Genomic DNA, 22,006 nt, shown 5'->3' on the forward strand with positions numbered 1-22,006 from the left:
TTTTTTTTTTTAAGAGGTTTGACGAAATCGAAGAGAGAAGGAAGACAGGATAGGAGAAAGCCAGCCGTTCCGAGAACAAACATTATCCTATCAGGATAAACATCCCAAGTTTCGAAACGCTCTAAGGCTTCGGATCTGAGTTTCGAAACTGAAACCTGAAACTTTCGGGTCCGTCCGGGTCTTTATTATCAGCGAGTGGAAATAATAACTAGGGGTCGCCTCGAGTTTCATTTTCTTCATCGCTAGAGTACTAGAGTTGTGAGTCTGAGATTTCATAGGGTGTCATAATTCAAGTTTCGAAACTTTAACTCAGCGGTTTCATGAAACCGGATCCGTATTCTCGGTTTCGAAACAGTTTCATGAGACACATCACTAGATGGTTCTGGCCTATCCATAACTTTAAATGTAGAAACACACTACCATCACGTCACGTGAAGTCAGAAAGATGTAGTTCAAAGTTTTCCCATAATATTGTAGGTAATTTCGTTCAAGAGAGCCACACTACTATCACGTCACGTGGCGTGCCTTAAAATAATGGTAGTGTGGCCGTCCTGAATGAGATTACCTACAATATTATGGGAAAACTTTGAACTAGATCTTTCTGACTCCCATTGAGTTCACGTGACGTTACAGTTGTGTTTCTAGCTTTATTTTCCCAAAGGTCCATGCACACTTATCACATGCACCGTCACGGATAGGTGTTTTGTTTCCTATCTAAAGCTGTATCCACACACAGTCGACGGCCGTCAATCGACGAGGTGAATCGACATCGATTGACAGTCGTCGACTGTGTGATAGGAAACAAAAAAACCTATCCGTGACGGATAAGTGTGCTTTTTTTTGGTTTACCGGTGGTAGACTAGAACATGGATAGCTTTGTACAGATAAGAAATAGGTATTTCAATGTATTTCATGTATTGTGTTTTATTATTTTGTTCATATTATTTTACTACCTGAATTCCGTCGCTCCCATCCTTAACAAGGTCTTTTTCTGTTACATGTGGGATAGGTCATACTCACTGCCTAGACATTAACAGACAATTTAACATAAAGTTAAAACTGATCTTTAACATTAATCATTTAACTTTTCAACAGACAACAATTTAGAACCCATCTTTAACAAAGTATTTTTCTTTTGAATATGGGATACTTCACTCTGCCTAAGCAAAACATGGCATTACTTTCAGACAATATAACAACAAGTTGTAACTCATTCTTAATATGTGTAGTATTTGACTTTCTCCCAGACCTTTATAAGATTGTAAGATGCTGTAAACTTAACCAAAGCATGCCTTAAAGACAGTCCATTATTTCAACAGATAATTTAACAAAGTTTAAAACTCATTCTTCTCAAAAAGTCTTTATCTATCTATCTTCTATTATATTCAAGTGGTGCTCATCAACTTCTTGGTCATATGCACCAAATATATAATCAGTTGTCCACCACATTTGAACAGGTCGTCCACTAAAGCACATTCAATAAGGTCCCACTAAAAGTTACTCCGTTTTCTCACAGAAGTGCATCCAAATTAAAATGTCCAGTGTCCACAAAACAACAACAACTCAACAATAAGTTCATCCCGAGGCATGGCCAAACTTGTAGAAAAGGCATGGCCGAACTTGTAGAAAATAATAAAAAAAAATACGGTCGGGCTGCGCGCTCCCTATTAGCTGCACAGTTATCTAACTAAAAACATAAACAAAACTCAAAATGTTGGTCGAGAGCGGAACATTTCTCTCCCGCAGTCTCACACTCTGTGTATTTCTTATGGAGATTTTAGCGATCAAAAATTGATCATATCTCAGGATCGGTTTAGATTTTCGCAAAATCCTTTCTTATTGCACACCTAGACCATAAAAGGAATATTCCTACCAAATTTCAACTTTCTAGGTGTTGTGGTTCTAGAGATAGAGCGATCAGTGTGTGAAATGTGAAATGTGAATGAGTGAATGGATCTCGTTCTTATAACTTACTAGTTCATCCCGAGGCATGGCCAACCTTGTGGAAAAGGCATGGCCGAACTTGTAGTCATCAAACTAAAAACATAAACGAAACTCAAATATAAGCGAGCGAGGAAAAGTTTTCTCTCCCGCAGTCTCTGCACTCCGTGTATTTCTTATGGTGATTTTAGCGATCAAAAATTGATCATATCTCAGAATCGGTTTAGATTTTCGCAAAATCCTTTCTTATTGCACACCCAGACCATAAAAGGAATATTTAAGATAACTTCGTAAAGAGGCCGCAACCTCTTCAAATGTCCTTCTGGGGTATGGGAAGTAGTTATTCCAATTTATTATTAGTTTTGTTTTTTATATTTATTATTTTTAAAAACTTCCTGGGTACCCCTATCTGTTTTTAATTTGGTTTTCACCATTATTTTGCCAGTCCTTAGAAGTCCTGTTATGTTCCATTTGATTTTTATAGGCTTAAGGGCCACAATGTGAATTTAAACTCAGTTGAAGTTTAACTCTCGGATTAAGCAATGTGATTGGTTGATTTTTAAAGTTCAAAAAATTCAGCCAATCAGATTCCTTACACCCAGATATAAACTTAAATGGAGTTTAAACTCATTTTGTGGCCCCCGGGCCAAGAGGGTTATTAGTTATTACTTACCGTATTAGGGGCTAAAAAGATGATTGGTCCAACTCAACCCCTTGTTGAATTGAAATGTTCAATTCGTATTTTATTATTATTTTTAACAGACTGAGATTATCCATTTTTTTTTCTTTTGTAAATAACATTTTTTTACTTTTAATTTGTTTTGAGATTTTTTTCCCTGTAAATAATTTTGTAACCGGCAAGCTTCAGTTTTTGAAGCTAAATCCCCTTTTAGCGGTGAGCTACTCATTTCTAATGAACGTCACAACTTTTTTTACTTTCTATTAACATCTAATTCATATTCGCTTTCTAGCAACAAATGCAAGCTAAGGGTATGAATAGAGTGGTCAAAATTATGCTAACCCCTTTACGAACTTGGTAGTTTGCGAAAAAATGTACAGTGTACTGACGCCTTAATAGTTAATAGTGTGTCATGGCCTTTAACTGGTATTTTTTAATACCTCCGAGACGCATTCAACGTGTTATAGCTATTGTCAGAAAAACTTGTTTGGAGACCATGGTCTCTCCAATGTGTAAAACTGTAAGCTGTGAAATAAGAGTATAAGAAAGTACAATAGAAGAAAACAATAACGTCACATTTTTTATTACATGTAAAAAATAAAAGTTCTCGTTTATTTTCATTACATTACCATGTTGGTTGCCCTGAATGCTCACAGATAAAATCACACAAATATCGGTGATGTAGGACACCATGGGAGCGAGGAATTGAGACTCGTACTTTGCCGAATCGGGACCAGTGAATTCTGAAATTGAAAATGAAAATTCGTAGTAATTAACATTTTGACACAATTCTGAAATTGAAAATGAGGAAAATTCGTAGTAATTAACATTTTGACACAATTCTGATTTGCCGAATCGGGACCAGTGAATTCTGAAATTGAAAATGAGGAAAATTCGTAGTATTTAACATTTTGACACAATTCTGAAATTGAAAAAAAAAGTAAAAAAAAAAAAACAAACAAACATGTTACTTAGCTTTTTTAAAGAGGTGTAGTGTAATAGAGGAAACTGAGAGAAAAATTTATCAGGACATGAGGTACACAATAGGGCTGCCTGGAAGAGACTGACAAGAAACGCCAACCCTATTTAAATAGGAAAAGGCTCGGAAGAAGAAGGAGATAGAGAGAACTGTAACTGATAGGGTCTTATCGTTCCGGAATCGAAGAGAGAAGACAGGATAGGAGAAAGCCAGTCGTTCCGAGAACGAACCTAATCTGTTCGGGATATACCTAGGTAGTTCTCCCCGGACGTAGCGCTTAAGGTGAGTCCACAAATAGTCGACTGGCCGTCGATCAACGTCGACTGAACTGTCCACACTGCCTCGACAACATAGCTTCACCTCGTCGATCGACGGCCTGTCGACCATGTTTGGCTGGCCACACCTTTAGTGGTTGATTGTTTTGGACTTAGCTATTAGATAGTGAGGGTATCGAACCAATATCAGTGGTGCAGTGGTTAGCGCGGTGGACTTCGGATCAGGAGGTTGGTGGTTCGAGTGCAAGTCAAGTCATAAAATTTAGCGTAGTGCATTAAGCAGGGAACGACATTAGTGACAAGCATTTATGCTTAACACAATTAAAATTCCTTTTTCCTTTTTTTAGTGAGGGTTTCGAACCCGCGACCTAGCGCTTAGTAGTTGATTAGGACTTACCTTTTTTTTAACATTTGCATTATTGTAGTGTAGTCGCACAAGGTTAGGTATATTTGCATTTTTGTCAATTCCTAGCAATGAAATATATCAGACCTTGTTTACACTGCGGGAGTAAAGGGACTTTTCAGCCTCGTTCTGGCAGGATAAACAAGGTATATTCTATTCTATTCTTACCTATTAGATCGTCAAAGATGCACAGTCCCCATTGATGGTTGGACCAGGTTTGGTCTGTCTGGAGCATGCGTACAAAGTGATGCAGGATATTGTCAAAGTGAGGATAGAATTCCGTTTTGTACGTGAGGAAGAAGGCGTGTATCAGCTCGCTTACCTGAGGGGGAGAGAGGGAAACAAAAATAAATTAAAGACAAATTAGCCAGCCTACTTAGCTTGGTTGGTAGTGCGTCTGCCTTGTAAGCGCTAGGCCGCGGGTTCGATTCCCGCCCGGGGCGGATTTTATCCTGATGGGATAATGTTCGTTCTCGGAACGGCTGGCTTTCTCCTATCCTGTCTTCCTTCTCTCTTCGATTTCGGGACGATAAGACCATGGCAGTTGCAGTTCCCTCTGTCAAACCTCTTAAAAAAAAGACAAATTAAATAAATTAACAAATAATTAGGTAGATAAATTAACAAATAATTATCACAAATCGACAGAAATCTGCGGAAAAATAAGTTCAAGATCATTGTACCTGCTAAAGTCTGTAGTGACGTATTCTTCTTCTTCGCCCTTTCTCGTGTGCCTGTACAGACGGGGTCGGCGTTTTCCGTCAGCCTCTCAATCAGCCCGAACTAGGTTGATTGCTTTCGGCTGACATTTGGTTTTGGCTACAAATTTTACGAGAGGATGCCCTTCGCACTCAACCTTTGCTATTTCCTTAGCAAGGGAAATTCAGGCTGGTACGCTCCCTGTTTAGCGTCCCCCATATAGACTAAGCTGGTCTACTCCCTGTTTAACGTCTGATCGTCAAAGATGCACAGTCCCCATTGATGGTTGGACCAGGTTTGGTCTGTCTGGAGCATGCGTACAAAGTGATGCAGGATATTGTCAAAGTGAGGATAGAATTCCGTTTTGTACGTGAGGAAGAAGGCGTGTATCAGCTCGCTTACCTGAGGGGGAGAGAGGGAAACAAAAATAAATTAAAGACAAATTTACCTTGCCTCTTTTGATCTGGCGCATTACTCTAATTAGAATAGAAAAGAATATACCTTGTTTATCCTGCCAGAATGAGACTGAAAAGTCCCTTTACCCCAGCAGTCTATACAAGGTCTTATATATTTCATAGGTAGAGTTTGCTCACCATAAGCAGGCCGGGTATGACCTTGTCATGATACTTGTTCTGAAACACGGCCGCAAAGTCCGTACTCATTTGACCTAGGGCGTTTTTCTCAAATTACTCACCATAAGCAAAGTTTGTACTCATTTGACCTAGCACATTACTCAAATTACTGTACTCAGTTGACCTAGCGCATTACTCTAATTACTCACCATAAATAGCGCGATGAGACGCGGAATGTTGGCGTTCTGCGCGCCCACCACCAGGGGATGGTTGGCTTCGATAAGGTCGCATAGGAGGCCGTACACATGGGGACACTCCTCCGTGTCGGAGAAGATGGGCAGCCAGTTGAGCCTGAGGAACAGAGAAAAAGGAAAGGAATTTTTATTTAAAGCCATGCAAAACCTTAATGGAGCAGTTGCATTGGGGTAAAATTTATGATTAAAAGGTCGATTTCTATGAAAAAAAGTTGTGAAAAATCCAAATCTGAGGTCAAAACTCCGAAAAAAATAACTGTAAAAGGTCGAAAATTCAATTTTTATTTATCGTCGGAGTTCAGGAGATGCGCAGAAACGTATGCGCACAAACATGAATTGCGCAGAAATGCAAGCGCACAAAAAGATTTTTTTTTTTTCTTCAACAAACAACTGGCTCCAATCTTCCTTTACAAATCTTCAGAAAATAACCAGTTTTTATTAGGTGTCAGTTACACAGTACGGGTAACGAAAGGCACCTTAAAGTTCAAAGGTTTTCACACGCTATACTATAGGTATCTATGTTCTTACTCACCAGTGGGGGATAACTTCGTCGATATTGGGCACGGCTGCGGGTCTGTATTTGAGGATTTTGGTGACAGCAGAGATGGCGTTCTCAGTGGCGAAGATGTTGTCTGGGGTACGGGCCTCGGGGTCTCCTATCACCTGAGAAGATAAAAACACAACTGTGAGATTTCTTGTGGTCTGTGTCGTAGCATGCCCATCTCGTAGTATGTCAGATGAGCAATAATTTGGGTACTGGGGGGTCAACACAGGAGTATCACGTGTTTTGGCACTAAAAACTGACCATCGAAATTTTGACCCGATTACATTACTTTCCTTCCTATAGGATAAGGAAAGTAAAAAGGCTTTACCTGAATATTCAGCAAAGCCTTCCTTCAATTCCCGCGCGTAACACACGAGCATTTCACAGGCCGCCGCCTTGTCTTCCAGTCCTGCCGTCTTGATACCAAAGTTCTGCTGCTCACCGAGCGAAACGAATTGCCAGTCTGCGTCCGATCCCACGTCTTCCATATCGTCGTTATCTACCAGTGCTAGCTGTGAAGGAGAAACATGTAATTTAGGAAATCCGCTCTGGGCGGTAATCGAACCCGCGACCTAGTGCTTACGATCTAACTAGGCTGCCTTGATAGAGGTTTGAAGTCACTGCATAACTGCTAAAGTTTTTTTCATTTTTCAGTGATGGGGGTTTAGCTCACCATTCGGCAATGAGCTGAACGCCTACCCACATTGACCTCACCCAGCAGCACATGTTTGCCCAGAATGCCACTCATCCGGATAGCAACTAAGCGCAGAGTTCCTTAACTTCAATGATCCATGGTGCTCTTAAGGTGCGATTGCCACAGGCTACCTAACTACTTTATTTAATCATTTTCTAGAATCACAAGAACCTTGCATATTATTACCTCGGAATCATGCATATTCTTACCTCAGGTTTGAGCAAGAACCATGGATATTCAATCTTACCTAAGGTTCTAGCAAGGACCAAGCATATTCTCACCTCAGAACCATCAAAACGTGTTTTGGCACTAAAAACTGACCATCGAAATTTTGACCCGATTACATTAATTTCCTTCCTATAGGATAAGGAAAGTAAAAAGGGACTCTCTGTCCTCTGTAAATTTCACTTATTAATCTTCTATCTCTCCAATCTAAACCTATATCTCTCAATATCCCAAACATAATACACCAATCCACTCTGTCAAAAGCCTTCTCCCAATCTACAAAAGATACATACAAATCCTTATTTACTTCCATCATTCTCTCACCTATCATCCTTAAACATCCAATTGCATCCCTTGTTCCTTTTCCCTTCCTAAAACCAAATTGATCCTCCCCCATGTTTTCTTCAATTTTGTTCTCTATTCTAAAAGGAATATTCCTACCAAATTTCAGCTTTCTAGGTGTTGTGGTTTTCGAGATAGAGTGATCAGTGTGTGAAATGTGAATGAGTGAATGGATCTTGTTCTTATAATATAAGATTTAAAAGATCGCAAAGTACGAATCTGAGTCAAAACTCCGAAAAGCCTTATCTGTTTGGAATACCGAAGATATTTCTTTAGTCATGTAAAAATGTTGTTCCCCTATCAAACCTCTTCAAAAATAGATAGGTATTTATTTTTAACTTCGTAGATTCGTAGAAGCTCAACCCGTCCTTTGGGGCTGGCCAGCCCCTACACCTAAGCCTCAATTTGGGCTTTTTGTGTGTGGGGTTAAGCTGTTTCCTAGCTAAGCTCGAAGATCCGAACGATCTTCAGAATACCTACATGCTTCTGTCCGCTTGAGACTAATATTGATCCCTTTCATGAGGCCAATAATTGGACTGACTTACTTAAAACTTTATGTACAAGTTCTTTGGAGTACCTATAATTGATTCAATCTAAGTTAGTCACAGTTAGGTGGTCACACTTACCTCTAAGCAGTCTATACTCGGGTGGTGTAGCATTGGTTATGATATACTTGAGAGCCGGCATCAGTTCATCGTAATATCGCGTGAATTGTTCTTCACTAGTGTCCGCCACGGAGGCTATAGTTGTCACCACCTGGAAAATGATCAAGAAATTAGACTCGTGTGGTCTGTGTAATAATAGTGCTTATTTATAATGAGACCAAAATTACACTTGGTAAAACTTTAAACTATTAAAAAATAAAAAAAAAACTCTTGACTTTAAGTTGTTATACAGATTTCATATATTTTATCGATAAATATATGAAATCTGTAAATAACTTAAAGTCAAGAGTTTTTTATTTTTCAAAAGTGCTTATTTATACTGCCACAGAAGTGGCATTAAACCCCCAAATTGATCTTTACCTGTTCAAGCACCAGTTTGGTTCCCTTGGCGAGCAGCTCTTTGAACTTGGAGTTGAGGATTTCCTTCAGCTTCTCCATGATGCCATTCAAATACGACAGCAGAATATGTTTCGGACAATCCTCCGAGAAGTTAACCAGAGCTGCACCGGCATGGGCTTGAATCTGAGGGTTTTCCACGTCATCTAGAAGCTGAAATAACAGAATAGAATGTGTATATATGTATTTTTTTTATCCTTTAAATCACTACATGAGTTATATGTACTTAACCAGAGCTGCACCGGCATGGGCTTGAATCTGAGGGTTTTCCACGTCATCTAGAAGCTGAAATAACAGAATAGAATGTGTATATAGGTATTTTTTTTATATCCTTTAAATCACTACATGAGTTACACAACGAAACCAGACCAAATCACTACAAGGTGAATTGGTCTGTTTTCGTTATATAGCTCATGTAGTGATTTAACGAAACCAGACCAAATCACTAAGATGAATTGGTCTGGTTTCGTTGTATAACTCATGTAGTGATTTAAAGGATAAAAAAAAAGAAAAAAGAAAAACATATATACATATTGTTACAATCCTACAGTTCATAAAAAACTTTCAATAGAATAGAATAGAATGGTTTTAGTGCTGAAGGTCCCGGGTTCGAATCCCACCATCGACGAAAATTTGTACTCGTTTATCGAATGCAAACATTTCAACAGGTTAATTTCTGGTGTTCTTGTGTTGATCCAGCACCTATGTACATGGGAAGTATTGTGTCTCTTCTGGCCCATCTGGTGAGAAGCATACTACGGGATGGGCATGCTATGACACAGACATTACAAGTGTACTCTAATTACTCACCATAAGCAGGCCAGGTATAACCTTACCTTGCCTCTTTTGATCTGGCGCATTACTCTAATTAGAATAGAAAAGAATATACCTTGTTTATCCTGCCAGAATGAGACTGAAAAGCCCCTTTACCCCAGCAGTCTAAACAAGGTCTTATATACATATATTTCATAGGTAAAGTTTGCTCACCATAAGCAGGCCAGGTATAACCTAAATTGAACTCACAAGGCTCAGTACAGTGCACGTGCACCTCAAACTCCAAGAGCCGGAAAAACTTCGACACCGTCAGGAATCGAACCCGGGACCTCCTATGTGCAAGTCTAGGTGTTACTGACCTCTCGTTGTCGTCTTCAACCACCTCGTCCGCCTGTCCCCACTTGTCGTCTTCATGAATGTTGGTCATCATTTTCAATATAAGTGGCACAAGAACCTGCAAATATTTACTGTCCTTCCTAATCTCGGGAATCGAACCCAGAGCCTCCTATAACCTATATGGACACCTAGGTGTTACTGACCTCTCGTTGTCGTCTTCCACCACCTCGTCCGCCTGTCCCCACTTGTCGTCTTCGTCAATGTTGGTCATCATTTTCAATATAAGTGGCACAAGGACCTGCAGATATTTGCCGGCCTCTTTACGAAACATGCTAAGCACTAGGTAGCAGGTTCGATTCCCGTCCGGGGCGAATTTTATCTTGAACATAATATAAAGTTCGTTCTCGGGACGGCTGGCTTTCTATCCTGCCTTCCTTCGCTTTCGAAACGATAAGACCTCAGTTCCCTCTATCAAACCGCTTCAGACGAAACAAACACATTAGTGATAGGCTTTCAAAACCTACAGCTACAGGTGTTACGGGTTCGATACATACAGAATAGATATATTTTTAGAAATAACTGGCCTTTATTTCTCGTGACGTAGTTGCTATCTACCTTGCTTCAATTAAAATAATAATAATAAAATAAAATATAAAAGGGATGATTAGTGAAGTCTTTGACCAACCCAGGCTTTATAAAATTATAGTTTATACGCTATTCCCGAAATGAAATTCTATGATTACATATTGTATTTCATGACTTCTCCAGAAAATTTCCATGACTTCTCCAGAAAATTTCCATGATTTTTTCAGAAAAGCCTAGTTAGCTGGGAGTCTGGGAGGGTAGCGCGTCTGCTTCTAAGCACTAGGTAGCAGGTTCGATTCCCGTCCGGGGCGAATTTTATCTTGAACATAATATAAAGTTCGTTCTCGGGACGGCTGGCTTCCTATCCTGCCTTCCTTCGCTTTCGAAACGATAAGACCTCAGTTCCCTCTATCAAACCGCTTCAGACTAAACAAACACATCTGTTATAGGCTTTGAAAACCTACAGCTACAGGTGTTACGGGTTCGATACCTACAGAATAGGTAATTTTTAGAAATAAATGAATCACTGGCCTTTATTTCTCGTGACGTAGGTACTATCTAAAAAATCAAGTTTATATTGACCTTTTTTACCCTATACTAGTACAAGGGGTTGGTAGCTCAGTTGGTAAAGCACAGGAATTTGGATAGGTAGGATAAGGGACCCCCAGTACCAACCCCTGATTTTTTTTATTTATTATTTTTTTTTTTTTTTCCAAAGCAATATTTTCCTCCTGAAAATTGACGCCAGGAAATTTTGCATAGAACTAATTTTGTTCGTAAAAATGCATGTTTGTCCTTGAATGGCCGGAACCACAATCGAAATTTAATCTTGGTTTAAGTTAACTCTTGGATTCAGCAATCTAATTGGCCAAAAAATTTGAAATCAACCAATCAGATTGCTTAATTGTTAAACCAAGTTCAAACTATTGTGATCCTGGCCATAAAGAATTAAAATCTCAAATCCTGCTGAAATTAATAATTTTTATAATTTAAAAAGGCAAATTTAACAAAACTCAAATTTTGTAATGTAAAATTTTAAAAATAAGTTCCTTATTTTAAGAACAATTTGCACGCGTTGTCCAGTCATTCTATCTAATGTCTATCTCATAAAATGCATCTAGTAGTTATGGAAGGTCGAACCTACGACTTTCAAATAAGTATTAGAAAGTTTTGTCTTCAAAACACAACATAAATAAATAGAGCATTAATTCTATATCTTCATTGGAAGAATTAACAAAGGAGCATGATTGATACCAAAGGTAACTTCTACCTTTACACTCCTATTATAATCAAGTCCGGGGTACACTTTGAGATTACAGTCAATTCATCTGGATTAAGAAATCTAATTGGTTTAATATAGACTTCGGATTAAATTTAACCAGACGGCTTAATCCAATAACGTTAAAATATCAAAGTGTAACCCGAGGCATTGGTGGTCAAATATGGTGGTGGTTATACACAGGACTAGGCTAGGCTGGGCTAAAAATAAATATAAAATGAACAAAAAATATTCGAAAATGCAAAAAAGAGAGGTTTTTTCGAAAATCGATTTTTTTTTTTTTTTTACTTTTACTTTCCTAATTTTATAGGAAGGAAAATAATGTAACCAAGTAATTTTTACTTTTACTTTCCTAATCCTATAGGTAGGAAAGTAATGTAACCAAGCTCTGTGTATAACCAGATAACCACCTCTGATGATAAAAATACTTGCCCGTTGGGCTAAGCCTCAATTTGGGCTTTTTGTGTGTGGGGTTAAGCTGTTTCCTAGCTAAGCTCGAAGATCCGAACGATCTTCAGAATACCTACATGCTTCTGTCCGCTTGAGACTAATATTGATCGCTTTCATGAGGCCAATAATTGGACTGACTTACTTCAAACTTTATGTACAAGTTCTTTCGAGTACCTATAATTGATTCAATCTAAGTTAGTCACAGTTAGGTGGTCACACTTACCTCTAAGCAGTCTATACTCGGGTGGTGTAGCATAAAATTTCCCCTAAAAAAAAGTAAACATTTGCATTAGGAATGGTGAAGGAGAGATAGGCGGAAACTTTAAATAGGGGGGGAAAGGAAAGACAACCATCACACGGCAAAACTCAGTTGGTCTTTTCAACTGCCCTGCAAACCCTACCAGCCTAGCACCACTTGATCTCTGGCCAAGTCCAATCAAAGTTGCCTCCTTAAAAGAGGTGAAGACAGAGAAGGAGTGTGAACATGAACACTAGTCTGTTGCTGCTGCTGCTACTACTACAACAAGCACAGCAAAACCTAAGAGTTCGCTTCGTTTGGTGGATGATATTACCTGTATTTCCAGTCAGGGTTGGCCAACATATCAGGCACCGTGTTCATAATGATGGGCAGAATAGTCTTGCCCCCAATACCGCATGCTAGTCTGTCCAGCCCTGTCTCGGCTACCACAGTGTTGCTGAAAAGTACAAGGGAAAAAGTTAATTGATTATTGGACCACATATTAATACATTTCTGAAACCCCGCTCCCAATTGTCACGAGTTTAACCTTCACCTGCAGGCAATGTAATTTAAATGAGAGTGTTCTTACTACACACGACACGATTTTTTTCCCCTGAACGAGGGTGGACAGGCTCTAAGAGTTGAATGGTAGAAAGATATAAAATGCCTTACTTAAAGGTAAAATTGAACTCACAAGGCTCAGACACGATTTTCTTCCCTGGACAAGGGGGGACAGGCTCTAAGAGTTGAATGGTAGAAAGATATAAAATGCCTTACTTAAAGGTAAAATTGAACTCACAAGGCTCAGTACAGTGCACGTGCACCTCAAACTCCAAGAGCCGGAAAAACTTCGACACCGTCAGGAATCGAACCCAGAACCTCCTATATGGACACCTAGGTGTTACTGACCTCTCGTTGTCGTCTTCAACCACCTCGTCCGCCTGTCCCCACTTGTCGTCTTCGTCAATGTTGGTCATCATTTTCAATATAAGCGGCAAAAGGACCTGCAAATATTTACTGTCCTTCCTCATCTCGGGAATCGAACCCAGAACCTCCTATATGGACACCTAGGTGTTACTGACCTCTCGTTGTCGTCTTCCACCACCTCGTCCGCCTGTCCCCACTTGTCGTCTTCATGAATGTTGGTCATCATTTTCAATATAAGTGGCACAAGAACCTGCAAATATTTACTGTCCTTCCTAATCTCGGGAATCGAACCCAGAACCTCCTATATGGACACCTAGGTGTTACTGACCTCTCGTTGTCGTCTTCAACCACCTCGTCCGCCTGTCCCCACTTGTCGTCTTCGTCAATGTTGGTCATCATTTTCAATATAAGTGGCACAAGGACCTGCAAATATTTGCCGGCCTCTTTACGAAACATAGGAGCGGCGGTTTCGGAGAGAGAGACAATAACTTCCAAGCCAAGATGTCGGAGGGAGTCTTCTAGAGTGTCGTTTTCGAATACCTGGGAACGAATAATAGTGCTTATTTATACAGCTTGCAGAGGACTGAAAAGTCCCTATACTCCAGCAGTAGGAGGCTGCAAATACTATTGTGGTCAAATTATATTGAGGATAAAATTCCATATCTCGGCTGGGATTGCACCCACGCCCTCCTGTTTACCAGGCGAGCGTCTTGACCACTTAACACCGAGGCAGGTAAGGAATATACAGGGTGCAGCGTGGTTATTTACTTTTTTGAAACTTCGATTAAAAAAAGGCTGTTATTCTTCACTGATGAAGAATGCTGAATTATTATCAAGAAATGTTTGGAAATTTGATTTTAAGAAGGTTTGAAGAGTAACACCGAGGCAGGTAAGGAATATACGGGGTGCGGCGCGGTTATTTGCTTTCTTGAAACTTTGATTTAAAAAAGGCTGTTATTCTTCACTGATGAAGAATGCTGAATTATTATCAAGAAATGTTTGGAAATTTGATTTTAAGAAGGTTTGAAGAGTCCACCATTCAAATGACGACCGCTATTGACGATACACTCTGGATGCGATTTCTGAGATTTCGCTCTACTTTTCCAACTTTGCAATAGGTATACGGCCTGTTTCGCGGCGAATGTTGTGCTTTTACCCTCTTAAAAAAACACACACACACACTTACCTTGATACAAAAGGCTACCATTGGGTCTAGCTGAGGTCGCAGGAATTTCGGGCAGGACTCTACGATGTCAATCAGACTCTTGAGTAAGCTTTCATCTTCTTGTTCTACAGATGCTACGATGACTTGGAAAATAGACGGCAGCAGGTCGGACAGCTGCTTCTGAATGCTCGTCTCTCGGTCGGGTAGAAATGCAAAGATGGATTTGACAGCTTGTGCTTGGACCTGAAGGGGGGACAAACAAACAAACTAGATTGAAATTTGAGTCAATGGAGGAGTTGCAATTAGGAAAATATTATTAATAAAAGGTCGATTCCTACGTAAAGAGTTGTGAAAAATCCAAATCAGAGGTCAAAATTCCGAAAAAGTAACTTCAAAAGGTCGAAAATTCATTTTATTAAATGCCGTTCTAATGAAAAAGTTCGAAGAGTTGTGACGTCAGATTTCACGTCAAAATGCGCAGAAGCGCTTGCGCACAAACAAGCAAAGCGGGAGTCATGAATTATGACGTCATCGCCTACGGGAGCGTATGCCGTGACGTCAAAGTTTAGGTACGATTTACCGGTATTTTTTGAATCGATTTATCTCGGGATCTAGAAGTCGTAGGAGAAAAAGAGAAAATTCCGTTGGTCCTCATTTTTCCTGCTCTATGACTTTGAAACATCACCCAAGTAAGCGCAACTGATCTATTGGCCAGCCTGGTTAGCTTTTAGGGTAGCACAAGTGCCTTGTGAGTGCTATATCACGGGTTTGATTGCCACCTTGGGCAAACTTTATCCTACACAAAAAAGTTTTTCTTGAACAGATAGCTTTCTCCTATCCTGTCTTGCCATTCTCCCTTCAATTTGGAGAACCTCCTTTGTAACAGTTCCCTCTATCTTGGATTCCAGTACCTAACACGGAGTTGGGAACATGTTTTGGGTAAGAAACATGTGCCTACCGATACATATTTCTAATTGCATTTCATGATCTTGTCTTCAAGCTATTGGATTCAAGAAAAATTAATGTGTCATAAATGCATAGGTAGACAACACTGAGTACCTATAATAAAGGTAGAATGCACTACTATCATGTCACGTCATAGTAGTTTGGCTGTCTTGATTGCCTAACTGAATACTATGGGAAAACTTTGAACTAGGGACAACTTTCTGACTCCTGAGTTCATGTAATGTGATGTGATCCAAGTTCATGAAACATGACATGATGGTGCTTGACCACTTTAACACCGAGGCAGGTAAGGAATATACGGGGTCCGGCGCGGTTATTTACTTTTTTTGAAACTTCGATTAAAAAAAGACTGTTATTCTTCACTGATGAAGAATGCTGAATTATTATCAAGAAATGTTTGGAAATTTGATTTTAAGAAGGTTTGAAGAGTCCACCATTCAAATGACGACCGCTATTAACAATACACTCTCGAGGCGATTTCTGAGATTTCGCTCTACTTTTCCAACTTTGCAATAGGTATACGGCCTGTTTCGCGGCGAATGTTGTGCTTTTACCCTCTTAAAAAAAAACACACACACACACACACTTACCTTGATACAAAAGGCTACCATTGGGTCTAGCTGAGGTCGCAGGAATTTCGGGCAGGACTCCACAATGTCGATCAGACTCTTAAGTAAGCTTTCATCTTCTTGTTCTACAGATGCTACGATGACTTGGAAAATGGACGGCAGCAGGTCGGACAGCTGCTTCTGAATGCTCGTCTCTCGGTCGGGTAGAAATGCAAAGATGGATTTGACAGCTTGTGCTTGGACCTGAGGGGGGACAAACAAACAAAATAGAATAGAATAGAATATACCCCGTTTATACTGCCAGAATGAGACTGAAAAGTCCCTTTACTCCCGCAGTCTAAACAAGGTCTCATGTATTTGGTACAAAATAGGTGTATTTTTTTATAAATTAAAACCTTGCTTAAATTAAAAAAAAAAATAGATTGAAATTTGAGTCAATTGGCCAGTCTGGTTAGCTTTGAGGGTAGCACAAGTGCCTTGTGAGTGCTATATCACAGGTTTGATTGCCACCTTGGGCAAACTTTATCCTACACAAAAAAAGGTTTTTATTGAACAGATAGCTCTCTCCTATTCTGTCTTGTCATTCTCCCTTCAATTTCGAGAACCTCCTTTGTAACAGTTCCCTCTATCTTGGATTCCAGTACCTAACACGGAGTTGGGAACATGTTTTGGGTAAGAAACATGTGCCTACCGATACATATTTCTAATTGCATTTCATGATCTTGACTTCAAGCTATTGGATTCAAGAAAAATTGATGTGTCATAAATACAGAGGTAGACAACACTGAGTACCTATAATAAAGGTAGAACGCACTACTATCACGTCAAGTCACGTCATAGTAGTGTGGCTATCTTGATTGCCTAACTGAATACTATGGGAAAACTTTGAACTAGGTACAACTTTCTGACTCCTGAGTTCATGTAATGTGATGTGATCCAAGTTCATGAAACATGACATGATGGTAGTGTTTCTCGCTAACTTACACTGTAAGGGTTGGGTGGGAGGAGACACTGCTGTAACATCTGCTTGATGACGACCAAGTATGTGGACTCTTGGTTTCCGAATATTTCTGGCACGGAAGTGAACAGGCGCAGAGCCGATTCTTTCAGTGTGGTGTTGTCAGAGTTGGCACATTGGAACAGAAACTGGAGAGTGTAGAAAAAAATACTACTATTATTGTGGTCAAATTCTCAAATTATATTGAGGATAAAATTCCATACCTCGGCTGGGATTGAAGCCACGCCCTCCTGTTAACCAGTCGAGCGCCTTGACCTCTACACCACCACAGGATACTCAGAAAAACAGTCAAATTAGCAGATACAAAACGCAAAAACCAAAGAAAACGATGTGATCAGATTAGCAAGAGCCAGAAGAATTTCTTTTTTCATGGTTGGTTACGTCCCACGCAATGTTGCCAAGCGTCCCTACGCTTTAAAAATTTGAATCTCATTATTTTTCCCGCGCACACTTTGGGGACGAATTTCTTAGAGAAGAAATACTTTTTAAAAAAAAAATCTTTTCGGATTATTTATTATTTTTGACGATCTTTACGAAAAAAATACATTTGGACAGTTATATTTTTCATGAGAATCATCAATTACTCGGTTTCGAACCCAGAACTTTTTAATTGTAAGCCCCAAGTAATTGAAAATATTACCAATCGATTTCTCGTGAAAAAATACATAAAATAGAGTATCCAATTGTACACAAATGTTGAGTTTCAAACATAACACATTTCTCGGATTTCGAACCCTTAACTTTTTAACTGTAAGTCCCAGGTGTATGAAATCACCACCAGTGAATTCCTCAGATAAAAATACATGAGTTAACATATTTGGTTTAACTAAAATACTTAATGGGGACTTTTGAGACAAGAAAAACTGTTTTTACATGTATTTTTCCTATGGCGCACATTAAAAGTGGACACACTGTATGTAACACCAAACATGTGTCAGTAGATTTTGCCTCCAGATGGCTAGACACTAGGTATACATGTTGAAACTGATTAAATAAATTGTCAAGAAGATGCTCTTTTGTTCTGATTTAAGTAGTTTGGCAAAAATATTTGGAGCAGAAGTATGTTTGTGCTTTTACATTAAAAAAAGAAAAAATCAAGGGAAAAATAGTTTTCACTCTTACTGGGTTAAACACAAGAAGGAGCTTTCTTTTTCATTGCCATGGCTTATGAATAATTATTAACCAATTAAAAAAAAAAGGTAGGTAGGTACTTACTTTGGAATAGATTTCAATAAAATCAGTGGAGAAAATTTTACGAAGCAACACAGCTGACATTTGACGTTCCTCAACACTTCTTCCTGCATCTTGGATGATGTTCATAAGGAAGACAATTTTGGATTCAGGAGGCAATGTAGCATAGGTTTCCTGAAATGGTGAGAAAATTCAAAATTACTTTCTGAATAACTTGATCATAAAAGTTATAGGTAGAACATCAAACTTTGTGATAAAGCAGCAAAAACATTGATTTTAAAAAATATTTAGTTTCTACAATAAACATTGTACAGAGATGTTCACCCACAAAATAATCATCTTCATCACAAAGAAATATCTTCATATTTTGAGAGAGCTACCCTTCTTATCCCACTCCTAACTTTCCACTAGGTACACTCTTAGGAGAAAATTGTATCTTTGTGATTGATTTCTATGGATGGAGTAAAAAGTGAGGCATGCAGTCATTTGTGGAACAGGCCTCAGCTTTAGATAAATATCAGTGGTACCTCCTTCCTTTCAAGTGTGGGTACTTGTGCAGAAGTCAAGTCCGTGGAATATTGCTACCATAGAAACTGGCACAAACAAGCAGTGACCAGTGTTATTATAGGATTAGGTTAAATGCAAGGAGTTTTCACTATTAGAGCAGTGATTAGTGTTATTGTAGGGTTAAGTTAAGAAATACAAAAAGGAGCTTTTCTTTTCCACAGACGTGACTTCTCCATAATTACCCAAGTGTGAAGTAATTCGATGGAATAGGGCCCAGATCATTCAAACTGTTCCATATGACTCACAGAACATTACACTTTATTAGAGCAGTGATTAGTGTTATTGTATGGTTAAGTTAAATACGAAAAGGAGCTTTTCTTTTCCACAGACGTGACTTTTCCATAATTACCCAAGTGTGAAGTAATTCGATGGAATAGGGCCCAGATCATTCAAACTGTTCCATATGACTCACAGAACATTACACTTGAGATTAGTGTTATTGTAGGGTTAAGTTAAATTCAAAAAGGAGCTTTTCCACAGACGTGACTTCTGCATAATTACCCAAGTGTGAAGTAATTTGATGGAATAGGGCCCAGATCATTCAAACTGTTCCATATGACTCACAGAACATTACACTTCACCAGTACCATTAGGTACACTTAACAGCATGTTTCAAGTTTTATTTATCTCAATGATTCAATGAAACAATCCAAACCTATGACTCATTCCTGAGATCATGTTAATAAGTACCTACCTACTTAATTGGTCTTTGTTCAATTCCACATGCCATGTGGTGCAACATTTGACAAAATGGTATTGAACTTAGATGACCAGGAGAACAAAGTTTAACTTTGCTGTCTGTTCAATTCCACATGCCATGTGGTGCAACATTTGACAAAATGGTATTGAACTTAGATGACCAGGAGAACAAAGTTTAACTTTGCTGTATATTTAACTGATTATATTGTTTGTAAGATTTTATTCAAGTTAAAAAAGTAAAAATCAACAAATTAATCAGATTGCTTAATCCTATCAGTCCAAATCTAAATTTATACTCAGTTTGTGGTCCTGGCCATGGGAGAGTAGGAAAGAAAAGTTGGAACAATTATTTGTCTCAAAATAGCTATGCTAGGAAGCATTTTGACCTACTGATAAGGCTATGCAAGTCCATGTAAAATGTACCTATTACTAGTTGATCAATCCATTAATTTATATCAATAATAAGCATATTATTGATTACCCATATTATATTCTGTGGAAGGCAATTTAGTGCAAATTCCCTGCCTTTGGCAGAAAAAGCAGAGAGAAGTCAGCTAATAGGAATATAGGATCATGAAGAAAGGCAAATGAAATCCTAACCTCAAACTTTGATAATAGAGCCAAAGTTCAGCTTTTATGATTAGGAAGTTGATCAATCCATTAATTTATCTCAATTGATTACCCATATTATATTCTGTGGAAGGCAATTTTGTGCAAATTCCTTGCCTTTGGCAGTAAAAGCAGAGAGCTGTCAGCTAATATAGGAATATAGGATCATGAAGAAAGGCAAATGAAATCCTAACCTCAAACTTTGATAATAGAGCCAAAGTTCAGCTTTTATGATTAGGCTGTTATTTAACCCGAGTTTTTCCAAATGAAGCTAATGGAAAGAATAGGCCCCCTAGATCATTTAAGGCAGGAATTTTCAGCATTTTAGAGGTTTTTCGGAGAAATATCTACAGAAACATGACAGATGTTCGTGGGTACAAATCCCACGCGGGTAGGTAGATTAGAAAGATGTTTTTTCCGAGCCCCAGTCCGTCTTTTCGGTCGAATTTCGACCTAGATGAAAGCTCTACTTACTTCTGCTTGTTTTCGAATATCATTGTCCGTGCTCAAAAATAAACTTAACGAACAAGTCACCCAAACTCTCTCGGTTGCAACGCTCGCAGATCAAACCCTCGCTCAAACTCCCTGGACTGCCCATTCCCTCTGGTACGCTCAAATCCACTCCATTTCACTCAATAACACTCCACTCACTTCTAATCCATTCATTCCCACTCTACAACCTTTAGAGATTTATTGTGACTATACAATTCGAGTATACTCACCCAAGATTCGTGGATTCGTAGAAGCTTAGCCCATCCTTTAGGGCTGTCTAGCCTCTGCACCTAAGCCTCAGATTGGGCTTTTTGTGAATGAGAAAACTAAATTTATACTCACCCAAACTCTCTCGGTGGCAACGCTCGCAGATCAAACCCTCGCTCAAACTCCCTGGACTATCTGTTCCCACTGGTACGCTCAAATCCACTCCATTCACTTCCAATCCACTCAATCCTACTACCATCTATCCTACTACAAACCTTAGAGATCTATTGTAACTTTGTGACTAATATACAAACCGAGTATACTCACCCAAACTCTCTCGTGCTCAAAAGGGCTTGTATCACAAAAAGAAACTTATTCTGGTCTTCCGACATGGTAAATGGAACGATTATCCGAGAAAAAAAATTTCAAAAAGAACTTTTTTACTTTTTTCAACTTTTTTGCTTTTGTTTTGATTTCGTTTCAACAGATGAGAAATTTGCAGTGATGCAGCAGATGCAGCGGTCCGAAAAACATCGCAACTGTTACCAATATAATAAAAATATGAAAAAAATTAAATAATTTTAAAATTACTTTTCCAACTTTCCCGAGAGCAGTGAAGTTAAAATTTGATGGAAAATTGTTTTTGGTTAAAATTTATGAGTAAAATGAAAGCAAAATCCAAAATCTTGGTGGCGTAATCAATCACTGGTTTTCGCTTAAAAAAGAGCTCCGTGTGAAAGGATCTTTAGTTGCGCGGGAACTTTTATACCCTGGAGGTTTTGAATCAGTGGATAAAAGAACTCGAGGCATTAGTGAAGACGAGATTGATTAGATCTTTCCTTTTTTTCCCAAGTTTCCCCAAGAGGTTTGGTAAATGAAACTATAACCGATAGGGTATTAGGGTCTTATTGTCCAGAAATAGAAGAAAGGTACCTAAGCTAGGATAGGAGAAAACTAGTTGTACCGAGAAAGAACTTTATCCGTTTAGGATATAATCCGCCCCCGTCGCGGGAATCGAACCCGCGACCTGGTGCTTACAAGGCAGAGGGTCTACCTCTAAGCTAACTAGACTGGCTTTCTTTCCTCACGGTCAAAAATCTTATGCAACGGAACGTGTAGAGAAAAATGAAATTTTGCGCCCATGCGAATCGGCCCCCGGACCTCTAGTGCGCTAGGATCTCACTCGACAGAACTGTGGAGGAATGATGGAACGAATAAAAATCAAATTGACAGCAAAAGAAACAAAAACGGCATTATTGATTATTTATA

General features: G+C 38.9%; 1 protein-coding gene and 1 long non-coding RNA gene across 2 annotated transcripts in view; both read right to left on the reverse strand.

Annotated features, from left to right (window-relative positions):
* LOC103519844 (importin-5-like) overlaps positions 1–21,353 on the reverse strand; it is a gene marked incomplete at its 3' end in the record, with an annotated part of 23,096 nt that extends 1,743 nt beyond the window's left edge. Inside the window, exons 1-19 of the mRNA XM_026831172.1 lie at positions 21,087–21,353; positions 20,513–20,550; positions 18,188–18,337; positions 16,939–17,100; positions 15,976–16,197; positions 14,441–14,662; positions 13,583–13,794; positions 12,661–12,784; positions 9,979–10,073; positions 9,799–9,915; positions 9,476–9,527; positions 8,630–8,818; positions 8,211–8,360; positions 6,667–6,855; positions 6,332–6,462; positions 5,755–5,896; positions 5,295–5,375; positions 4,446–4,599; positions 3,250–3,363 (exon numbers count right to left, since the gene is read on the reverse strand). Coding sequence (XP_026686973.1) covers positions 3,250–3,363; positions 4,446–4,599; positions 5,295–5,375; positions 5,755–5,896; positions 6,332–6,462; positions 6,667–6,855; positions 8,211–8,360; positions 8,630–8,818; positions 9,476–9,527; positions 9,799–9,915; positions 9,979–10,073; positions 12,661–12,784; positions 13,583–13,794; positions 14,441–14,662; positions 15,976–16,197; positions 16,939–17,100; positions 18,188–18,337; positions 20,513–20,550; positions 21,087–21,129 — 2,587 coding nt within the window. The remainder of the gene's footprint in view (positions 1–3,249; positions 3,364–4,445; positions 4,600–5,294; positions 5,376–5,754; positions 5,897–6,331; positions 6,463–6,666; positions 6,856–8,210; positions 8,361–8,629; positions 8,819–9,475; positions 9,528–9,798; positions 9,916–9,978; positions 10,074–12,660; positions 12,785–13,582; positions 13,795–14,440; positions 14,663–15,975; positions 16,198–16,938; positions 17,101–18,187; positions 18,338–20,512; positions 20,551–21,086) is intronic.
* LOC113471768 lies at positions 5,784–6,548 on the reverse strand. Its single transcript, XR_003394344.1, has 2 exons — positions 6,332–6,548; positions 5,784–5,896 (listed from the first exon to the last, which is right to left on the reverse strand). It is a non-coding gene; the product is annotated as an uncharacterized LOC113471768 (long non-coding RNA).
* Positions 21,354–22,006: the final 653 nt, after the last annotated feature.

This window comes from Diaphorina citri, unplaced genomic scaffold, assembly GCF_000475195.1.
Source record: "Diaphorina citri unplaced genomic scaffold, Diaci psyllid genome assembly version 1.1 scaffold2982, whole genome shotgun sequence".
In the NCBI taxonomy this organism is placed as follows: Eukaryota; Metazoa; Arthropoda; class Insecta; order Hemiptera; family Psyllidae; genus Diaphorina; species Diaphorina citri.